At 36.4% G+C, this 22,431-nt stretch overlaps 1 protein-coding gene across 2 annotated transcripts in view; it reads left to right on the forward strand.

The window, feature by feature from the left end:
• Positions 1-162: 162 nt before the first annotated feature.
• Trnt1 (tRNA nucleotidyl transferase 1) overlaps positions 163-22,431 on the forward strand; it is a 33,275-nt gene continuing 11,006 nt past the window's right edge. The window contains exons 1-7 of one of the 2 annotated variants that reach the window (XM_003473448.5): positions 163-227; positions 1,169-1,339; positions 7,901-8,094; positions 15,731-15,869; positions 18,719-18,845; positions 21,121-21,314; positions 22,058-22,311. In XM_003473448.5, coding sequence (XP_003473496.2) covers positions 1,192-1,339; positions 7,901-8,094; positions 15,731-15,869; positions 18,719-18,845; positions 21,121-21,314; positions 22,058-22,311 — 1,056 coding nt within the window. In that variant the 5' untranslated portion in view covers positions 163-227; positions 1,169-1,191. Of the gene's footprint in view, positions 228-821; positions 842-1,168; positions 1,340-7,900; positions 8,095-15,730; positions 15,870-18,718; positions 18,846-21,120; positions 21,315-22,057; positions 22,312-22,431 lie in introns of those variants that run through there. The other variant, XM_063260281.1, reaches the window with a different exon arrangement.

A 22,431-nucleotide genomic window follows, 5' to 3' on the forward strand; every position in this document is an offset into this window, starting at 1 on the left:
GTACTTTTTAACCCCCCAAGACAACCTTCTTGGCAAAGAACTAGCCAGCCCGAGAGCAAAGCTCTACATTTCCGTCCAGGTGCGGGAGAGATGGGAAGGGCCAGGAGGAGGATGGGCCACGCCCACTCCGACGGCGACTTCTCATTCGCTGCTAACGTTAGAGCGTGGTTACGTCACCACGCTCACCGTTCCGGAAGTGCATGTTGTGGCCAGAAGGCGCGGGGCCGGTAAGCGGCCTGCCGGGGTAGATCTGTCCTATTACTTCACGCCGAACTACCGCGGCGACGCGGGCGGGCATCTTGGGGAGGGGTGGGAGCGGTGTCCGGCCGTAGGCGGCTTCAGCTGTGGGCTAAGGGGCCTCAGCGTGGAGGTCGTGCCCCGACTCCATCCCAGCTTACCGCGGGGCCTGATTTCGGAAAGCCCTTTGCATACCTCAAACCCGCGGACCTCGTGGGCTCTGTGACCGCCCCGGGCTGTCGGCGGCAGACGGGGAGTCGAGGCCAGGGGCTTAAGCCCCCTTTTTTGAGCTGAGGCACAAATGGAAGGATAGGGACTCAGTTTCCAACCCACGTGGCTTGGGCAAGGAAATTCGTGCTGTGGGAAACGCCACTCCTTACTGCTTCCCGAAGAATGGAGTGGGTTTCTAGTAGTTCACATAGAGTCACCTGAGAACTGCTGCCTCCGCGCTGGGGCTCATCTGATGGGGAGGACTAGGGTGTGATGGGCTCGGAAGGCACCGTGCAAGCAAAAGAACGAGGGAAATGCAGGCAGCAATGTCTAGTCACAAAAAGTAATTTTGTCCCCAATCCTGAGGAGGTAATCGAGAGTTACGAAATTCAGGGTAGGTGGGGAATTAAGGTGATGTCCACATGTAACAATGACATGTTGTGGAGGAGAAAGCTGCTTCTTGCAGATCTTCCAGTTGGTTTTCTGGAGCCCCGTCTCATGCTTTGACGCCCACTTCACAGTACAATATTAAAACAGTAAAATGTATGTGACTATCTCAGTACAGAACACGTGGCTGCAAGCACGTTTTTAATGTCCCTTTACAAAGTAATTATTCAGTTTTCATGTGGATACGGGATGTAGCTCTTCTGGTTGATAAATAAAACATTTATTTTCCTTGACTTGTAAGTTTCATTGGCGTGCCTGCATGTCTGCCTTGCAGATGAGTGGTGGGATACTTTCCAGATGCTGAGGCACCTGTATCCTTGGCACAGGCCATTACTGAGTTGTAGTTGGAGTAGACTCAGTCTTTTGAAGCATTATCTATTTACAATGAAGTTGCAATCTCCAGAGTTCCAGTCGCTTTTCACAGAAGGATTGAAGAGTCTGACAGGTGAGAGATTAGGATGTATTTTCTTGCTTTAAAAGCCTGTGTATAAATGGAGACACACAGGCTTTACTTTTTGAGCCTATATCCAGGTATTTTTGTTGAGCTAATGAAAAAAAGGCTTGCTTGTGGCTAAGTCTTTCAGGGAAAAGCTTGATGTAAGTAAAAAGCATGGCGTTTTTGGTATGCTACAGTATTGTACTCTGACCACAGGTTTGGTATTAGTTCTACTAATGAGTAAGTACATTTCCTCTTACTACGGAGGAGGAAACAGATGCTTAGGAATATGAAGTACTTTGTGTTTCTATAGTTTATAACCAATGTTAGGTTTTAATCTTGTGTAGTTTGATTTCAGAGCTCAGTTTGTAAACATTGAGACTCTGTTTCTTTCCTGTGAATAATTGCTGAGAGTACTGAACGAAAAAGGAAATAGGAATTACCTTCATTTGTGCACGTGTAAAATCTTTCTGAGAAGAACACAGTAAAATGACTTTTGCTGAATGCCTAATTACAGCAGCTTCTTGCTGTTGCAACAGTTTTAGCCATATTGGTCCTTAAGACTTAGCTACTGATGTCGAAGGAGCCCCATAGCTGGGTTTCAAAACCTATGGGGGCTTCAGTGGTGCTTTCAGAAATACGCTGAACTGTATGTATGTGTAAGTTACCTAAATGATGTTTTGCAGCACTGGCTGTCTGTAAGGTACGCTTGGAGTGCTTTTAAATAAAAGTATATATATTGAAATTCTACCCCCATCCTACTGAACTGTAACCTCTGGGAAGGATAAGCACCTATAATTTTTATAAAAACGCTGTTAGTTGTAATGAATAGAAGGTAGAGGGAACATTGCTTTAATAGTTTTATGTTATTTCTAAGACTTCTTTCATATGCTTGAATTAGATGATGACTTTTAACATTCATATTAGAGATAGATGGTAGTGAAATTTGTTGACTTTTAAAAGTTCTTCAGGTGTCTTGAAGTAGAGTTTTTTTTTTTTTTTTTGAGAGATCTTGAATTCAGTATCTTAAATGTAGTTCAGGCTGGCCTTGAATTTGTATCAATCTTCATCCTCATTTCTGGAATTACAGGTATGTGCCAACATGCCAGGTTTAGAGGGCTTAAATGCAAGTTTGGTTATGCTGTTGGCTTAACTGTAATTTAATCAGAGTGAAAAACTGCTATAAACTCACTGTCCAGTGAAACTGTGTAAGTTCATGTGTAATATAAACTATTATCTTAACTACACTGAAGGGAAACAAGAAATGGGTGAAATTCATTTTGAGAATTATTTTCAGTGCATGTATTTAATACACTGTAATTAAGGTAATATTTTAATGTGAAATTTGAGCATTATTGAGCTATTGTATATTCCTATAAAATTAGCATATATTTATTGAGCTATTGAGCTATATAGCATTATTGAGCTATTGTATATTCCTTTCAAATCTAGCATATATTTAACACATATAGCACATCTTAATTGAGATTCACACCATTCCAAATGCCCAGAAACCAAATAGGCCATTGTTACTGTTTCAGTGTTACAAATCCAAAGTTCCAGTGTTGGACTGATTCAACTTTTTCTTTATATGCCCTTTTCAGCATCCCACTTTCCTATTCTCTGGAAAGAGTGATTAATTAATTCTTGGTGGTCTATCTCAATAATTTGTGTTTTTTTGGAAACAAGGTTTTAGATACTGATGGATAGTTTCTTAAACTTTATTTTTTGGACACTGGGGATTGAACAGGGCCTTCACATTGATCTACAGCCCTAGCCTTTTTATGTTTCTTTATTTTGAGACAGGATCTTGCTGTCTGTCGCTAAATTGCCAAGAGTAGGCTTGAATTTGTGATCTTCCTGCCTAAACTTCTCAGAGTGCTGGGATTATATAGGCATGAATTAGCATACTGGGCTTAATAAACCTGAGTTTAACATACATGTTTGCCTTAGTAAACCTGAGTTTAAAAGCTGAACTTCACCCACTCTGAGAAATGAAGTCCTGAAAAAGAGGACCAAAGTAGTTTGATAACCTACACATGTTGTAGTTGCTTCCAAGGTCCTGTCCTTAAAGATTAGCAAATGAGAATGTGGGCATGTTCTATAGTTCACCTTTTCTAAGGTATGATAGAATAGGGAAGAATGGAATCTTACAGTGCATTACTCACAGATAGGAAATAATTGTTCAATTTCTTTTCTGTTATGGTGTAAAGATTTGAGTTTCCTGCTAAAATGTGATGACCTATATAAAAACAAAATGATTGAAAACACACAGCCATTGTGGCTATGGTGTGATGTGACATGCAGTTTAAGTCCTGTTGCAACAGTTTTCAGATTTTTTTTTTTTTTTTGTCTTTTTGAGACAGGGTCTCACTGCAGTTCAGGCTGGTCTTGAATTTGCAATGATCCTCCTGCCCCAGCTTCCCAAGTGTTGGGATTACAGGTGTAAGCCACCATACCCAGCTCAGTCCTCAGATCTTAATAGTTGCTTTGCCATATGTAAAATTAATTTTCAGTTGTGGTCATATGATGCAGTGTGTTTTTCATTTTGATAGTACTGGAGATCAGATGTAGGGCCTAAGGAATGAATTATATCCTCAGTTGGTTTTTTTTTTTTTTTTTTTTAACTTTTGAGTGTTGAGACAGGGTCTTCCTAAATTGGCCAGACGGGGCTTGAACTTTACCATCTTTTTGCCTTGTCTTGCCTCTTGCCTCAGAGTGCTGGTGCTGGTGTGTGCCACCATGTCTTGCTAGAGTTTTATAAATTGTCAAGTTTTCATTCCATTTATCCTTCTGATTCAGAAAAAAACATATATGATTATTTACTCATTTTATAGATGAAGCTGGGGTTCTGACTCACTGAGGGAGTTAGCAACCAGGACATCTTGGTTACTTGGCTGTGGCCAAGTGATCAAGTCATTGTTGGGTGATAGTGCTCAGTGGTTTGTGATGTCAAAATGCCATTATCCTTGCATTTGTGACAGTGGGAACAACTGAATTTTTGACTTTTGGAAGCTCTTCTAAAAGAATTTTGATAGTAACAATCATGCCATATAACAGTGTACCTACTTTAACTCCATCTCACTGTAACCACCAGCACTTAGAATTCAGAATTGTAAAAAGAAGTTAATGGAAATTCGATTGAAGAATTGTTAAAAATAGAGAGTAATTATAAAAGTTTTCTGACACAACACATGGTCTTTTGGATTGATAATAAAAGTAATTCACCAAAGTTACCATTAGATGTAGCAGAGTAAATAGACATGATTCTGCAATGATGATATTTTGCATTTCTTGAGTTGTAAGCTTAAATTTGTAATCAATTTTATTATATTTGATGGTGTTTTCACAAAGTATCTGTAGCTTGAAGTTTTTGGAATGAAACATCACCGGTTCTGTAAGATGATCAATAGTTGAGGCATAAAGAACTCTTTAAATTGATACTCTCTAATGTTTTAGGTCAGTGTAAAATCATATCTTGTAATTTTTGTGACTTATTCCACATAGATAAATATTTCTTTACAGGCCTTTCTCAACTATATTAAAGTATAACTTTTTTTAAAATGGTACATTTTAAAGACAAGGTCTCTGTGGAGTTCAGGCTGCTCTTGAAATCACTTAAAAAGCCCAGGCTGGCTTAAGACTCACTTTTCTTCTGACCTCAAACTCATTTTGATCATTCTGCCTCAGTGAGTGCTGGGATTATAGGCATGTACCACCTTGCCTGGTTTATATTTTTAAAATAATTGAATTGTGAGTTTTTTGGAAATGGTTTAATAACCTAGGACTAATCAGTCTGATAAATAAGTTACTTTGAATCTATATCTTTTCCTGAAATGTGATTAAATTATTGAATAACTTTAAGCATACCACTGTATTATAGTGAGACTGCATGAGAATTTTAAAATCATTGTTTCTCTGTATAAATTCAGCTTTGACTTCCTGGTTTGTTTCTTTTTGTTGTTTTTTCATAAGTGTATTGGTAATGCAAAGGTCAAAATTTTTTAAAAGACACTTCCAATGAAGGCATTCATTTAATAGCTAGAATTTCACAGTTCAGTTCCATTATGAGTCAGGTTGATATAAAGATGAATAATAGGTTTTTCTACTCTGAGAAATGGGAGACAAAGACATAATTTGATTATAAAAAGTATCTATAAGATAGGTTATGTTAGTGGCTTAAAAGAAATTTATTTCACCTTCAGGAGAGGTTTCCTAAATTTAATCACAACAGATAGGTAAGATTGACCTTGATCAGTGTTTTTCTCTCTGGATGGTGATTCATCATTAATGGATCATAAACTCAGTTTAGAGGTCATGACCAGCATTTTAAAAAAAGAGGGAGAGGATTAGAGAATAGGATAGAATAGATTTCATGATATGCAGAAAAGGTAAGGTTTGTGATACTTTGCCACACAGACACAAGAATTGGTAAATTCTGTAAATGTTTTAGTGTCATGGATCAGAAGTTCAATAGGGAGTCAGTGAGCTAGATGACTGAGGTGGGCAGGCCTTTCAGTGAAGTGACTCACATAGGGAAACCACCATGGCTAGAATTTAGTTCAGCTAAAGTGTGAGTCATTGTGCAATGAGAGATGAGCTTGGAAGTCTGTACTGTGTAAAGAATTGGGATGTTGTGACATGTGAATAGATAGGAGAAGCAGTTGCATGTGTGTCTAGATGAAACTGGAGGCTGGGTTTAAGGGGAGTGGAGAGAATATGTACTGTGGCCCTGGAAGCATGGACAGGAATGAGGACATTGTAGGGAGACTTTTTATCAGTACAGGCATGGGGATTAGGGGACCTAAACTAGGGGGAGATGGCAACAGAGTATATTTTTGGCAGTCTTCAGCCTTTGGAGCCAGGGACCTCCCCATAAGTCTTAAGATAACAATGAGCTGATACCCATGATTTTTACTTTTATGTTGAAGGACTATATTTAAGTGCTTTTGATAGGGAGCATATTGGTTAATGGAACTTGACTGGAAATGTGGCATTAAGGGAATATCATTGCTTCCCTTTAGAGAGTTTACTGGAAGTCAGAGAGCTTGCTTTTAGTTAAAACAACAAGGTAGAGGAAGGAGCCTTTGTTATGTTTAAGCAAGCCATTCTGGGGAGTTTATGAAGCTTAGGCTTGAAAGATTTGGGGAAATAGGTGAAAAGGATTATGGAGATAAAAGAGAACAGAAGTTGAGTAGAGGTAAAAGTTACATTTTGGGATTTAGGATGCTATAGAACTCTGATGGACACATTTGACTTTTTGCTGTGCTCATGTCAGTGACCTCCAGCCAGAGACCAGCAGGGACACGTCAAATTCAACTGTTGCTCTTTGCAGGGAGTGAGAATACTGACCATGGAGTCTCCTGGAGCAGCTGAGTACTGTCATTGATTGTCCACTTTTTATGCTTTGATTTTGTGACTTGAGCAACTACTTCTAAGAAAATGATATATAACTTATCAACTAGTGATTTCTAAGGGTTTTTTTGAAATTCTGTATTCTACTCTTTTTCTGTTTTGCTTTTTTTTTTCTCTAAATTAAAAAAAAAAGTTTTTGAAAAGACTTCTTAGAAGATTTGGGCTTGTGTTAGGTTGCTTTGGAAGTTAAGATGTAGAACTTTAGAGTGTATCAGATGGTTGTAGGAAGCAAAATTAATTTTTTTGCGTTTGTGAGTTTTTTCCTAGAATTTAAGATCACAATGCAAGACTAAAACTATTTGATAAGTAAGGAGTAATATTTTCATTAACTATTTCATATTATATATGTGTCTTGGACAGTTCAGATTTTGTCTTTACACACAGTTATACAGTTGTCTTGCTTTGTCTGATACTGATGTGTGAAACTGTACATGCTCATAGAACACCAAGGGCTAGTTGTGAGTGGTACATCAGCTCATACCAACATCAAAACCTAATGCAGAATGGCAGGCCAGTTCCAGATGTCATTCCCAGGTCCCATGTGGTGGTTTTGGTCAGATAAGTACAGTTACAGTGGCATTTCTTTGTTTTTCCTGTACCTATAGAGGAGTTAATGTAATTACCTCATAGCCATTTCAGTGTTCATATGATTCTACTTAGAACACAGATAGGAATTGATCTCAAAAAATATATGCTGGTAATTTTTTGAAGGATTCCTATAACATAATTAGTGTGACAAACCGATGATGTCTGATAGTTTTATAGTTTCAAATAACATATGGACATAATACCTATACATCTTTTCGAAAAGGTAAATACCAGAATACTTAAACATTTCTAAAGAATGTACATAAACTAACTTCAAAAAAGCAAACTGTTTGCTTTAACTGTCTGATAATAATTCTGATGTATGTTGATGACCTGGAAGCATTGTGAGTTCAGAATTACTTCTGAAGGAGCAAAGAATAATTTTACAAGTTTTCTGCTTCCCGTACATCTTTGAGGCATTATGTTATAGGAAAGAAACTATATCACGTCTTGATCTTATTTTCATATGAAAAAGCAGTTAAATCTGTACTGACTCTAATATTTGGAAAACCTTGCACTGTATGATTCATTAAAAAGACATGCTTTGACTTCTTTCTTTTACTTCAGAATTATTTGTCAAACAGAATCATGAATTAAGAATAGCGGGAGGAGCAGTGAGGGATTTACTAAATGGAGTGAAGCCTCAAGATGTTGACTTTGCTACTACTGCTACCCCTGCTCAGATGAAGGAGATGTTTCAGGCAGCTGGAATTCGGATGATAAACAACAGAGGAGAAAAGCATGGAACAGTTACTGCCAGGGTGAGTAAAAAGTGGTGTTAGTTAACTGCATTGCCATTTACATAATTCTTAAAAATTTAGCATTTTTTCTAATTAAAAAAGCAAATGACAAAAAGCCTAATAAAAATGTCAGTGACCTCTACCTTCTTAAATCCGGTACCCTTCCATGTTTTGGTGCTACTTTTAATTAAGTTTGATAGCTCTCTTTTACCACCACAGTTTCTAAGAAAAGAAAAATCACTGCTGTGTGTTATGGTTTTTGTTTTTAATTTCCCAGTTTTAATGTGTTTTCCACTGACTTTCTATGTGGAAAGATGACTTAGCTTCCTTACCGTACCCTTAAAATCAACTGCTTAGCATTTCTCCTTTACCTATCTCTCAGGTTTATTTATATCATGATTTTTGGTTAAATCAATGTTCAGGGTTTACTTGCGACTTATTGTTTATAACTGCAGTTTGGATTGTTATGATTACATTCTTTGTGTTACATGTTATTTATCCTGCAGGTAATAGCATTACTGTCTGATGTAGCTTTCCATGTACTACTCATTTATTCCTGTACTTGGTAGCAAAACTATAAAGTTCCTCTCAAATACTTAAACACATCCAGTTTGTGTTTGGGGGTGTGGGGCACGTTTCACTTGCTTTTGTCTTCCCGCTCTAATATAGACAGTCTAGCACTTTCCTTGACCTCTCTTCTTTGTTATCCATGCTGTTTTCTGGATCTTACATTGTAGCCTTACCTCATTTATGCTCTCCTTTTAAATATTCCAAAAGCTAAGGAAGCTTCACCCATATGAAAATATTTTACCTTCACAGTGCTTTGATAATTTTGTTGACTATTGACATTTTAGATGGCAGTAATTTCCACTAGAAGTTTTGTTTTCCAACTTTTAGGGCTACTTCCATGCTAGAATAGTAGCTTCCCATTTCTTTTTCTCTTTTCTTTGAAACTTGATTATTTTTACCTTTTGGAAATGTTTCTGATCTTTCTGTCTGGCATCCTTAATTTCCAGGTGATTTGTCATGGTTGGACTTATTTTTTCATTTATTGTGTTAGGCTCTTAAATGGGTCTCTGTATTTCCCTTATAATCTCATCTCCTTGATTAAAATGTCTTCCTTTGGAAAGTCCTATTACCTGGATATGGGGCAAGAAGGCTGATCATCTAGTTTTGTTTTTTTCTTTTATTTTCTGTCCTTAGGTTTTTTATTTCACTGTCTATGAGAATGTCTTGATTTCCCAACTGTTCCATTTACAGTTTTTTTTTTGGTTTTTTAAATTTTCAGTTGGTCTTGAAAATGTCATTTAATACTGGTACATTCTGAGGAATCTGTTGTTAGCCAGTTTTTAAAATTTTTTCTTTACATTTTTAAAAACTTGACACCGTAAAACACACTGTACAGGTGTACAAAAATTCTTTATGTGCTAATTCTGCAAGTTTTTTCTATTAAAATTTTTTTCCTTTTAAACTTCTTTTTGTTAGCACTAAGGGACACACACATACACACATTAGTGTAAGCCTCTGTGTCAGGATTATCATCACTGTATTCCACCTCTGAGCCTTGTCACTCTACAAGGCTTTCCAGGGCAATGGCACATGTGAAACCATCAGTCCTGTGATAACAGGGCCTTCTGGAATTCCTTCTGAAGGACTTGTTTGGGGCTTGTGGCTTTTTAAATGTAAGTAAAAGTAGTACATTGTAATCATAAAAACTGTAGTATAGGCTGGAGGAGGCCACGGAGAGGACCCTGTGTCTGGGTGCCAAAGTCGGGTGCTGTGCAGTTGTCTGAAGAGGGAGGATGCTGGTCTAGATGTAGAAAAAACACATCAAGCTAGAATCTACCTCTGTGGAGAAGGAAAAACGCGAGTGGAGGGTTGGAGCCCTACGTGCTCATGAGACCAGTCCGCGCAATGCCAGGAGCACTGTGGAGTCAGGCGATTCAAGGTTGAGATGAAGCCATGGTCACCGATAACGGTAATTGTTCAGTCCCGAGCCCTTGGTGGGAGGACGTGGTGTAGCGTAGACTGGAGCCAAGATGGAGAACTGCATTGATTCCTGGTGAGTAATGGGTATTGGGTGCCACAGCTGCTGTTGCTGGCTGGAGGACATCTTGGAGTTGGGCAGAGCCTGGCACCACGAAGGCATCAGTCGGCAACCCCTGGCACAGAGAAGACTGGTAGGCTCTGCTGGGGCTGAGCTACGCCTCTGGTTGGGACCCAGTAGCCAGGGGAAAAAAGGTCACAACTCTGTGATGTCCACAAGGTACAACCTAAGTCACTGAAGGAAATTTTGAGTCCACTGGCTCAGAGGGTTGAGGCTAGCCTGCACCATCCCTGTGTCCCTGCGTGTACCTCAGATAACAGCACATTGGGGAGGGCAGCAAAGCCCCAGTGAGCATGCTTTGGAAAGACCCTAAGCAATACGGAGAGGGCCAGAGACCCCCCCCAGGACACACTTGTCTGAGAAGAGACAGAAATAAAAAAACCCCTCCAGCCACTGACCCTGGGAAAACAAGTCCAGGCGAGGTAAATACAGAAAAGAACCAGTGCAGTGATCATGCAATATTAGACACGATATCAGCAGACATAACTGCATTTGTGACCTCATAGACAAATTTAAAACTGTACTTCTGATCCAAATGAGGCAAGATATAAAAAGATTAAAGAAATGATAAGCCCCTCCCAAGAGAACACAGATGGAAGAATGGAGGAACTCAGAAAAGAAAGAGAAACCTTTGATAAAGAATATAAACAAAATCTAGAATACATGAAACAGATCCAAAGAGATTACCAGGAAACTAAAAACTCCATTGAAAGCTGGCAAAATGCCTTGACAGAAACTAAAGTTAGCCTTTCAAAACTTGAAGAGAGATTTATGATGTGTGATCGTGAAAGAAAAGATCTCTTAAAAATAATGAGGAACCAGGAAGAAACAGTTCAAAGGCTAGAAGATGACAAGAGGATTTATTGTGAGCGAAGAAGCAGGAGTAACCACAAATGAACTACAAAGACTATTCACAGACATAATTAAGGAAAACTTCCCAAGCATAGGAAAAAGAAATGATATCCAGATAAATGAGGCATACAGAACTCCAGCCACCTACAACCAAAATAGATCTACACCCAGACATATAATAATCAAGATTGCAGAAATCCACCCAGAGAAAAGAAGCAGGTCACCTACAAAGGACAGATCATCAAAATAACAACAGACTTATCAACACAAACTCTCAAATCAAATCGAGAAGAGCCTAGGGGAAAATACTCCAAGCCCTGAAAGAAAATAACCTCCAACCAAGACTGATGTACCCAGAAAAACTCTTTCTCAAAATTAATGGAGAAACAAGATATTTCCAAGACAAGGAGGAACTGTGGGAGTTCATGGCCACCAACCCAACCCTACCAAAAATACTGAAGGACATTCCAGAAAGAGAGAGGAAAAAATACTAGGATTCCAGCAACAGTGGTAGAGAGGCCTCAATGAATGGGGAAGACAATGGAATGAAAGAGTAAAGTGGGCAAATAATAGCAGAAGAATAGAATAGCAGAGATGAGGCAGACGGTAAGCTATAATCTTTAATATAGATAGCCTTAATACACTAACAAAAAAGAAACATAGGCAGAGTAGATTATGAGGCAGGATCCATCCAGATGCTCTGAGTAGGAAATACACTGAACCTGAAAGAGAGTTGATAAACTGAGAGTCAAAGATGAGAAAACAATGCTCTATGTGACAGCAAACCAGAGAGAAATAGGGACAACTCGTCCAGCAGCCGCAGAAGGTTGGAAAGTTATGACACTTTTGTGCATTATCGAACTACACAACTGGAAGGAATGAAAACCTTTAATAAGTAAAGGAGTACAGCTCAAGATTATTCTCAGGGGTAAAAAGGTTCAGCAACACTCAGATAGATAAAAGGTTGACACCCTAGTCTAAAAACTAAAGGAGCTAGTGGGACCCAAAATATACAAAGCATCCTGAGATGGGGAAAGGTGAAGAATTGCCTAAAAAAGGAAGGCAGAGGACATTGTTAAAAGTGTATCAGGATTTAAAAGCCACAGTAGTCCTATCACTCTATTTACTTTGATTATATTTTGTTCTGGTCTGTCTACTCATACGAGATTTGAGGGCACAGACCGCTAACCCTAAAATAACAGGATTTACCATGGTAACTATCCTTAATTTCCTATTAACTTAAACTGAAACCCTGTATTACTTACATTGTTTTACTATGACTGATCTTATTTGAAGCCGGTTTGTTAGACTGCTATTTTGCCTTAACTGATTTTATTCGAATTTGTTATGCTTGATAGTATTAAGTCTAAGAGTAAGTAGAGGCAACTACTCTGAAGATGAGAAGATGTAAAAGATATCCATTCTGTTTTTGATTGTTAACTGCTTTCAAGTCCTACAATGTCTTCAAAGTTGAGTTTTTATAAAAATAGCTATGTAATGCTATGTTTAACTATATAATGCCTGATCATGTGGACAATTCTATTGAAAATAACAGGAGAAAGCATAGTAACTACTGTAGATCACCTAATATTGTGGCCTTATATGTCTTTTTCATTTCATGTTTTTCTAGGATTTGTTTTGTTGTCTTGTTTTGATCTTTTTTTCCCTAAAATACAGAAAGGATATACATGTAGAGATTCACACATAGGAAGAATTTCTAAACTATCTACGGGAACAGATTATATAATACACGATGTAATGAACAGATACTCTGAAGAAGAGACACTAAGAAACCCAATGCTAATTCTGTAGCATTATGATATAAAATCTAGCAATATTAGTATTCACTTTTCAGAGTGATATTAGTCTAGTCTATTGTGTTCAATTTCAGCATACTTAAAGACAGCCACTACGAAGAGAATGAGAGACATTATGGCATTCATTGTCAACTTCCCCAAAATCAGGTCTTGAAGACCTAAAAAGCCTTCATCATCCTGTAATGACTTGATTAGTTCTATAATGCTCAGTATAGGTGAAGATGGGGACAACTCTTTGGAAGAAAACTAGAGACAATAAGATAGACAGTGAAGATCTCCAGTAGATTTGCTTTGAAATCTGTGTTTCTTTAAATTGTTTCCTTATGAACTGTTCTGTTCCGTATTGGCATGTTTAATCTTACCCTCAAGATAAAAAATAAGTGTGCAGGACTGATAACCATATTACTAAGTTTTTGTTGGGTCATCAAGCAGAACTGTTTGCAGTGTTATTATTTGAATGTCACTTTGTATGTTTTAATTTTATAACTTGAACAACTATTTCTATGATGACAATATGTACCTTATCAACTAGTGATTTCTTACTGTTTATTTTTCCTGAAATTCTGTATTCTACCCTTTTTTTCTTTATCTCTTTAAATAAAAAAAAATTACAGTATAGTAAAAGCAAACTATCAACAGCCACTTGTAATTGTTGTACACAACAGTACACAACAGTTGTAGTACTTAATTGTGCAAATACAATTTTATATGACTAGCAGTACTGTACATTTACATACTAGCACTAGGACATACAAGAGCAATAGGATGATGCACTATATTGTGATGACTATGGTCCTATGACATCAGTGTCATTAGGTGACATGAATTTTTCAGCTCTAGTATGACCATGGGACCACTTCATACACTGTGTTGATGACTGAAATGTCCTTATATGGTGGCACATGACTATTTCTTGTAAAGCTTCCTGTTCTTTTTCAAATGCAGTAACTTCTCATATTTTCCTTAGGCTATTTATTACTGTCGCTTTGACCAAGTCTGTTTCTTCTGAGCTGTTTTGTGTTTCATTTCAGTGTTCCTTAAATAGGGCTGTTCTTTGGCTCTCCTATTTTGATGGTGCTGTAAAATGTTAGGAAAATGACCTGAGGGCTTTATTGTAGTTCTGTGTAGAAGTGTCAGGTAGGAAATTGTGAGACTCTTATGTTAGAATTACAAGTTTTCATTAGGAGAAATCTCAGAAGAATCTCTCAGTGTTACGGCTTGGGATAAGCTTGCTTGTTAGGATTTTGAAAAGCAAGTGGGAAAAAAGGAGAGGGCTTATGCTGGTTTTCACTTAATTCTTGTTTTTATTTTGATGTTTGATCATAAGAGACTGAGTGCCAAGCTCCTTTTCTTTTTAGAGTTAACTCCTGGTTTTCTACATGAGTCAGGGGGGCATTCTGGAGAGGGAGGTCTGACTGTTTCTTATATAGATCTTCAGTTTTCCCATGTGAAGTCCTTTATATTTCCCTTCGTAAATACTCATGTGTTGTATTTTTGACTTCTGCAATTCTATAGGAGCATATATATAGGTATAGACTGTTACAGTCTTTGCCTAGAGGTACCCCCACAAATGTGGTCATAGGGTGTTTTTGGAGGTGGTTGAAGGTAGAGTGTGTGATTGATTTGTAATGCGATGCTGAGACTAAGGGTGCTTGGATTAAGGTTGGGTGACTGCTGGATAAGTTCACTGATAAGCTTGGCACTGCCTTAACCCTGGTAGACTGGGATACAATATAAGGGACACAAAGAAGCATGTTTCTGGCTGGTCCGAGTGCAGTGGTGTTTACAACTAATTGATCACAACCAGTTACAGATTTTACAGATTTCTTTGTTCCTTCTCCACTCCCACTGCTTCACTTGACTAGCCTTGGGAAAAAAAAAAAAAAAAAAAAAAGAAGCATGTTTCTCTCTCGTTGCTTTTGCTGCCCTTCAGTGCCATGAACCATGGACCCACTGCAGTGTTCCACCCTTCCTTGGAGCCAGACTGAAACCTCTATGAACTATGAGCTAAATAAACCTTTTCCCCTTTTACTTTGGGTGTCAAGTATTTTGTCTGAGTGATGAGAAAGTAACTGAATCAGATGAAGAGTATGTATAAAATTAAGAAGATTCTTATAGTACACTTCTTGTGCTCATTGATGGCTTTGACTTGCTAATGAGATTCATACTCTTGCTTGACACATAAAGCTTTTTGCTGAATATCACTGATACACTGTTTGTTAGATAAACATTCTCTGTTACATATACTCTGCAATGTGCCTTTGGGTTATTCTTTCACGTGGAATTTTTTCCTCCTATTTGCTTGTTCAGATCCTACTTATTTTCAAGGCTTAGCTCATATGCCACTGTAAACAAGTTACTCAGCTTTCCCAACTAGAAGCAGTTTCTCCTCCCAAGATACTGAACATGTAGCATTTTATTTTAACTTCATTGGTGAGTACTAGTAGAGGAGTTGCAGGATTTGTTCCCTGTACTTAATCCTCTATCAGAACTTTTCTTAATGGCATGTATGCCCTGAGTTGATGTTCAGTTCTTTGCAAATTGGAGCTGTTAGAAACTATTTCAGATGATAGCTTGCGGTTAAATGGAAGGACCTAACACACTGCTTTGAGAGTTCCTCCTTTGTTTCCACTTCACTACTTGTCAGAGATGCTGTTTATTGGTCAATTTCAGCTCAGTCACAGTGGAACTTTGTAAATCATCTTTTAGATCTCCTTTGAATATTGGAAATGTTTTTCAAGATATGTGTACAATGTATATTTTTAGAAAGACATAAGCTATAACATTGTCAGGGCTCATAGTACCATGCCTTTAGAAACATTTTCTTTTTTAGCCTGTCCAGTGATACTAAAAGGTAATTAAAAAAAATTTGTAATTATAGCTTCATGAAGAGAATTTTGAAATCACTACACTACGGATTGATGTTACCACTGATGGAAGACATGCTGAAGTAGAATTTACAACTGACTGGCAGAAAGATGCTGAACGCAGAGATCTCACTATAAATTCTATGTTTCTAGGTAATATATAGAGATAATATTGTAATTCAGTCCATCAGATGTCTTTCAAGTGAAATTTGTATGAATTTCTTGTAAGAGACAGTGGAGCCCAAATTAATTGCATCATTCAGATGTCATAAAATGAAGGTTAGTTTCCTTTGTAAGGTTGTTACAGAATTAAGGGAATAACTGCACTGTGCCTGCCACATTTACACATTCAGGCTGTTAACTTAAGAGCTGCGTCTGAACAGTGTATGAAAAATAACACACTTGTGCTGCACACACACCCCATATGATTTTTCTCCTCTGCATTATCATCATGTGTGCACTCCTTCCTCTCTTCAGGTGATCTGACACACAGTGGTAAACCACTTCAGCACCTCTTTATTGTTGAGCCTACACACAATCTCACATTCTTTCCTAGCATTGCATCTTAGTAAACATCAGTAATCAAGTTGGCATGTAAGATGAAACTTGTTTGGTAGCTTAGTTTCTATATTAAGTGATGAAAGGTGAATTAGTGTTTTGGTATATGACATATATTATTTTTGTGTACTTTAAATTTCAGGTAAGCCCTTTAAGATCTGCTTCATTGGCTAGGGAAGATACCTGTAGGCTCAGGGGGCATCTCTTGCTGATTACATTAGTAACAAATACCACGTCTAAGGTACTTTAGGGTTTAGGTATTATCCTTAGGCATGTAATGTATTTTTATCTCATTTAGCTCTCCAAAAAATTTTATAAAGTGGGTATTAAGTAGCTTAGTTCAGATTGTATAGCCATTATATAAGCCAGGATTTCCCAAGCCTATGAAATTTATGATCATAGTGAGCCCAGGTGCTGCATATTTTCTCTCAATTAAATAATGAAAGCCCCAAATATTTATTTCTTCTTACATTATTCATCAAATGCTCCAATTAATGCAATGTATATAGTCTTTACTATCTTCCTGTAAGCATACTTTACTTAAAAAAAAAAAAACACAAAAAAAACAACTAAAAGTTTTCAAAATATTCTTTTCCAAGATACTGTGTTCTAAAACAAAATGTTCTAACTTTTGCTAACCCCTTATAAGGTACTGGGCACTGTTCTAAGCACATTATGTAAATTTAATCTAACAACCTATAAAGCAGACACTGCTGTTTAACATAAGGTAATTTGCCCAGGGTTATGCATCTTGTAAAGTATAGAATCAGGCTTCTAACTGAACTGGCCTAGCTCCAGAGGTCATGCTCTTTACTACTATGTTATTCCATGCAACTCAGCTTTATTTCATGTTGTTATTCCCTGTATCTTAGCAGAATGATATTCAGAGCAAAACAAAATACATATTGATGTGTGATAATCGCTTTTAACCCTTTTTTTTGGGTCTGGGTTTGTTTCAAGCCTTATTGGACTAGGAATCAGTAGTTCTGACACTTATGACTGATTATTTCATATCCTAAGCCATTGTTTTTGCTTTTGTCATATTTCTGGTTTTTTCATCCAAATTTTGATCTTTACTGAAAAACACCTTAGTTATCTCCAGACTCACCAAGGGACAATTAGGCATCTTTTATCAAGAGAATTAAAACTAAGACAGGCATACCATATTGTTTGCTTCTTTGTAATCATTTTGTTTGCTTCTTTTTGGTCTGTTGTCTTTTTAAAATCTGGAGCCTTTTAAAGTTCTCATATACTTAAAGATAGTTTCCTTTTTAACAGTTTCCCTGTGTAAACCAACACAGCTTGATAAAGCATTCAGTCCAAGTTTACAGGTACTCGTGCTTTTGGGATATTTAGAGAGGATCCCATTTTAACCTTAACTAAATTAACAAGCAGTTATTTTTCACAAGTAGTGACAGTGCCTCTTGTCCTTATGCCAGACTGAAGCACCTCACAAGACCACTTAGCTTACGTACTTGGATAAATGCTCTAGACGATGTTTCTTTTCTTTTTTCTTTTTTTTGAACGTTCTGAGACAGCTGTCTCAATTTCTGGGGACAGAGATTTTTAACTAAGTGATGTAATTTTTCAGAGCTAGGGAAATACCATGTTAACCAGGATGAATTATTCATCCTAATACCCAGGATTTTTAAATGACTATATTAAACTTATTTTGTCCCATTTTTAAATGAGAGGACATATTATATGGGGCCTTTCTTGTTTGCAGCATTTATGAGTAACAGGTTCATCATGGTTCAGAACTCACAAATGTACTAGGGTGTGTGATAATGAACTCTCGCAACTTCTAGGGAACAGGAGCGTCTCCTTCAACAGTGCTGCCAGATGTTTGGGTATTCGCTGTTCTGAGGGAAATCTGAAAAATGGTTTTTCAAAAATCTTTTTCTTATGACAAAAGTTGAAAATTTTCACTTTAGAAAAATTTCCTTTATATATTTTAGCCTACTTATGTAATGTTTATAGGAGCTTTCCTGATTTACATACACTTTTTTCCTAGGATGTCACTTAGCTTATCATTTTCTGCATGATGGTGGCTTTTGTGAACAAATGTAGTTAATTTTTAATTTTTTAATTTTTAATTTTTAATTTTTAAATTTTTAATGCAGTTCAATTTATTACTTTTGGTTTTCTGTCTCTTTATATTATTTTGAAAATCAGCTTATGTGCTGTGCTCCACTTCATACATAGTCCTGGCACATTTCTTTTTAGTTTATTCTTAAGTCTTTGTTATTTGGCCACTGTAAAAACAGCCGTTTATTCTGGCTTCCATTTGGTAGCGACAAGTATGAATATTAGTACCTATGTTTTAATTTTGTAATTTAATCATGCAGAATTTTTAGTTTAGTTCTAAACTGAGTTTTGTATGATATTGTGGCACAGTATTATTTGCTAATAATGATTTTTCTCCCCTTTTTTCTAATGAATAGGTTTTGATGGTACCTTATTTGATTACTTTAATGGTTATACAGATTTAAAAAATAAGAAAGTTAGATTTGTTGGAAATGCTAAACAGAGAATACAAGAAGATTATCTTCGAATTTTAAGATATTTCAGGTAAGTTATTTTAAAAATAAAATTTAAATATCAGAGCATAGTTTAGGCATGTACATTACATAGCACAAAATGGTGAGATTTCCAATGTCTCTTTCCAGTGATGACTTAGTAGCTTTTGATTTATGAGAGATACTACTTCATGGTCTATTTTCATTCCCAAAGTATGCATATTTAATCTTTTCTATAGGAAAGTTTTAAATCAATTTTAAATGCCCATTTTTCTTTTTATTAAATTATATTTTCAGTCATTGAGCATTTGTGTGCTTATCATATACCAAAAACTGGGCTAAGTGGACTGATCACAGTACACCTCATATGGCTTATAGTTTCCAGTGTCACAGAATATCTCTGATACCTCAGTACAAAATTACTTCAGTGAGAAGAAAAATAACCAGTACAATAACCAAAGTATGTATGTCAAACCTGCATAAGTGATTTTGTAGGTAGCAGCAAATTTTATTCTTTTAAGAATTTAAGATGTTTGTCTTTTGATACATAAAAACAAAATTTGTACATATTTATGGGTCACCATAATGATGCTTCAGTACATGGATACACTGTAACATTTACATCAGGTTAAGCATCTGTTTTCTGGCACATTTTCTCTTTATGTTGCAAACATTCAGACTCCTTATAGCTTTCTGGAATATACATTATTGTTATCTTATATAATCATCATACTCCATAGTAGTACTTTGGATCTTTTGGCTCCTATGACTTAGTATTCACTGATTCCACCTCTCCTCCCCATCCCCAGGCTCTAGTAACCATCTATTCTCAACTTGTACAGATCAGCTTTTATAAATTTCATCTTTGAGATCATTAAATACTTCTCTATCCCTGGCTTATTTCACTTACAATAATTATCTCCACTTCTGTCCATGCTGCTGAACATGACAGGACTTTTTTATGGTTGAATTATATTCCAGTGTGTTTACCACATTTTCTTTATCCATTCAGTAGATTAATAAACCTTGTTTCCATTTCTTGGTTATTGTGAATAGTGCTGTAATAAAAATGAGGGTGCAGAAATTCGATAGATGGATTTCCTTTGGATGTATATCCATAGTGGTGGTGTTGAACCATATTTAGCAGTTCTGCTTTTAGCGTCTTGAGACCTCCATACTGTTTTCCCTATGGCTTTGGTAATCTATATGCTCACCAACAGTGTAAAGCAGTTCCCATTTCTACACAACTTCTTTAACTTGTTCTCTTTTGTCTTTTTGGTACCAACCATTCTTACTAGCTTATGGGGTTATCTCATTCTGGTTTCAACTTACATTTTCCTAATAATTAATAATGTTGAGCACTTTTTTTTGCCATTTGTGTGTTTGAGAAACGTCTACTTAGATCTGTTGGTCATTATTAAAATTAGGTTACTGTGTTTTTGCTGCTGAATTTTTGGAATTCCTTTTTATGTCCTGCATGTTAACCCCTTGTTAAATGGATAGTTTCCAAATATGTACTCCCATTTTGTAAACTTAACTTTGTTATTTCCTTAGCAATATTTTAAATTTTAAATTATTAAAAAAAAAACCACAAGTATTCTAACTGGTAGATTTATGTTTAGCAATGTTCTTTTTCACTGATATGATTACTCAGAATATTTAAGGTTTTTTTCAATAAATCCCGTTTTTCTAAACTTGAACACTTATTGGCAAGCAATCATTCCTGCAAATAATAACATAAATCAAGCTTAGTTGTAGTTACTTAGGGTTAAGTTTGGACCATTAGTGAATTTTTAGGGCTATGTATGAGTGGTAGAATGGATGTACTTTAAGGTGTTCAGTTCTAACATTCTATGAAATAATGCTACACTGTTTGCGACTTCATTTGTCATATTTTAAGTACTAATGTGTACAGATAGGCAAACTGATGAATTAAGACTGTTTAGTTAGGATATTCAAGTCTGGTTTTGGTGACGTTAAAAGATGCTGTTATGCATTTACTGTAAGTATCAAGTGAGGAACTGCATTTCAGAGCCATGCTGAGCCTTGTCAGGGACTGGAAGAGAAACTGAAGTGTGGTAGGTTCTAGTTCCTTCTGACCTTAAAAAGCTTACTTAAATAGTACATCTTGAGTTTTCTTACATGGAAAAAAATAAAAGAGATAGAAAATTTACCACATCATTTCTAAGGTGTTTCCTAGACCGTACTAATTCTTTTTCTTTCCCTTTAAATAGATTTATGTGGTAGTAGTAATAAAAATGAAAAATAGACTTCTGATGGTATGCCAAAATAAAGGTAAATTCACTTAGAAGATTTTTGTCTTACAGGTTTTATGGCAGAATTGTAGACAAACCAGGTGACCATGATTCTGAGACATTGGAAGCAATTGCACAAAATGCACAAGGCTTGGGTGGAATATCAGGAGAGAGGATTTGGGTAGAACTGAAAAAAATTCTTACTGGTAACCATGTAAATCACTTGATTCATCTTATCTACGATCTTGATGTGGCTCCTTACATAGGTGAGAGCAAATTATGTTTTAATATTTGGTAATGAAACATCTAGTTTCATAATACAAAATTTCATAATATAAAATGTTTGACTCATTTAAGTGAAGAATTTGTTTTAAAAACTTCCAAGATGAGTTAGGGTAGGACATGATTGTCATGGGGAGGGGAACAGCTTAAGTGGCCTCTGGAGTGAGAACTGGGCTTCATAAGGCTGGGCCACTTACAGCTTTATGACTTAAGATTAGTTTCTGATCAAAAAAGGGTACTGAAATAACAGCACCTAATGGAATGGCTACCAGGAATCTTTAGTTAGTAAAAGTACTTTTCTCAAAAGAGTGCCTTATCAATAGAAATGGTCCAGTAAATATTATATGAGTAACATTCATAAAGAACAGTATGACTACATGGTTTATCATACTTCAGACAGCTCAAATATATTTCAAACAGATAATTACTGAATAGTAGGCTGTGAATATATCAATATAGTTAGGAATCAGATTATAAAAAGTATCATTGGTGATTCTGATATCACCATTTTCTGTGTATCTCCTGATACAACTTAGTAATGGATATGAGAACATTTAAGGATTCCCTGGGGTTTTTAGAGTGCCAGTGGAAAAGACAAGAAAATCCAGATTGGACTAATAAGAAGTCTCAGTGGCAAAGCATTTCTGTATACCAAAACAGTGGTTTGTTTTAGGATATGTATTTTCTTCCTTCAGTAAAAAAAGTAAAATTGCTTTTATCCCCACAGGTTTACCTGCTAATGCAAGTTTAGGAGAATTTAATAAAGTCAGTAAAAATGTTGATGGTTTTTCACCAAAGCCAATGACTCTTTTGGCTTCATTATTCAAAGTACAGGATGATGTCACAAAACTGGATTTGAGGTTGAAGATTTCAAAGGAAGAGAAAAACCTTGGCTTATTTATTGTTAAATATAGGAAAGATTTAATTAAAGCAACAGATAGTTCAGAACCACTGAAACCTTATCAAGACTTCATTATAGATGTAAGTATATTCTAGGCTTGGTCAGAAAATGACAGAACTACTTGTTAACATTTCAGCAAAAACCTAGAATTTGTTGTGTAAATTCAACTTATTTTAAATGAAAAATTTCATATCACGCAT

This window comes from Cavia porcellus, unplaced genomic scaffold (assembly GCF_034190915.1).
Source record: "Cavia porcellus strain 051 isolate PalLab524CR breed Dunkin Hartley unplaced genomic scaffold, mCavPor4.1 scaffold_13, whole genome shotgun sequence".
NCBI lineage: Eukaryota > Metazoa > Chordata > Mammalia > Rodentia > Caviidae > Cavia > Cavia porcellus.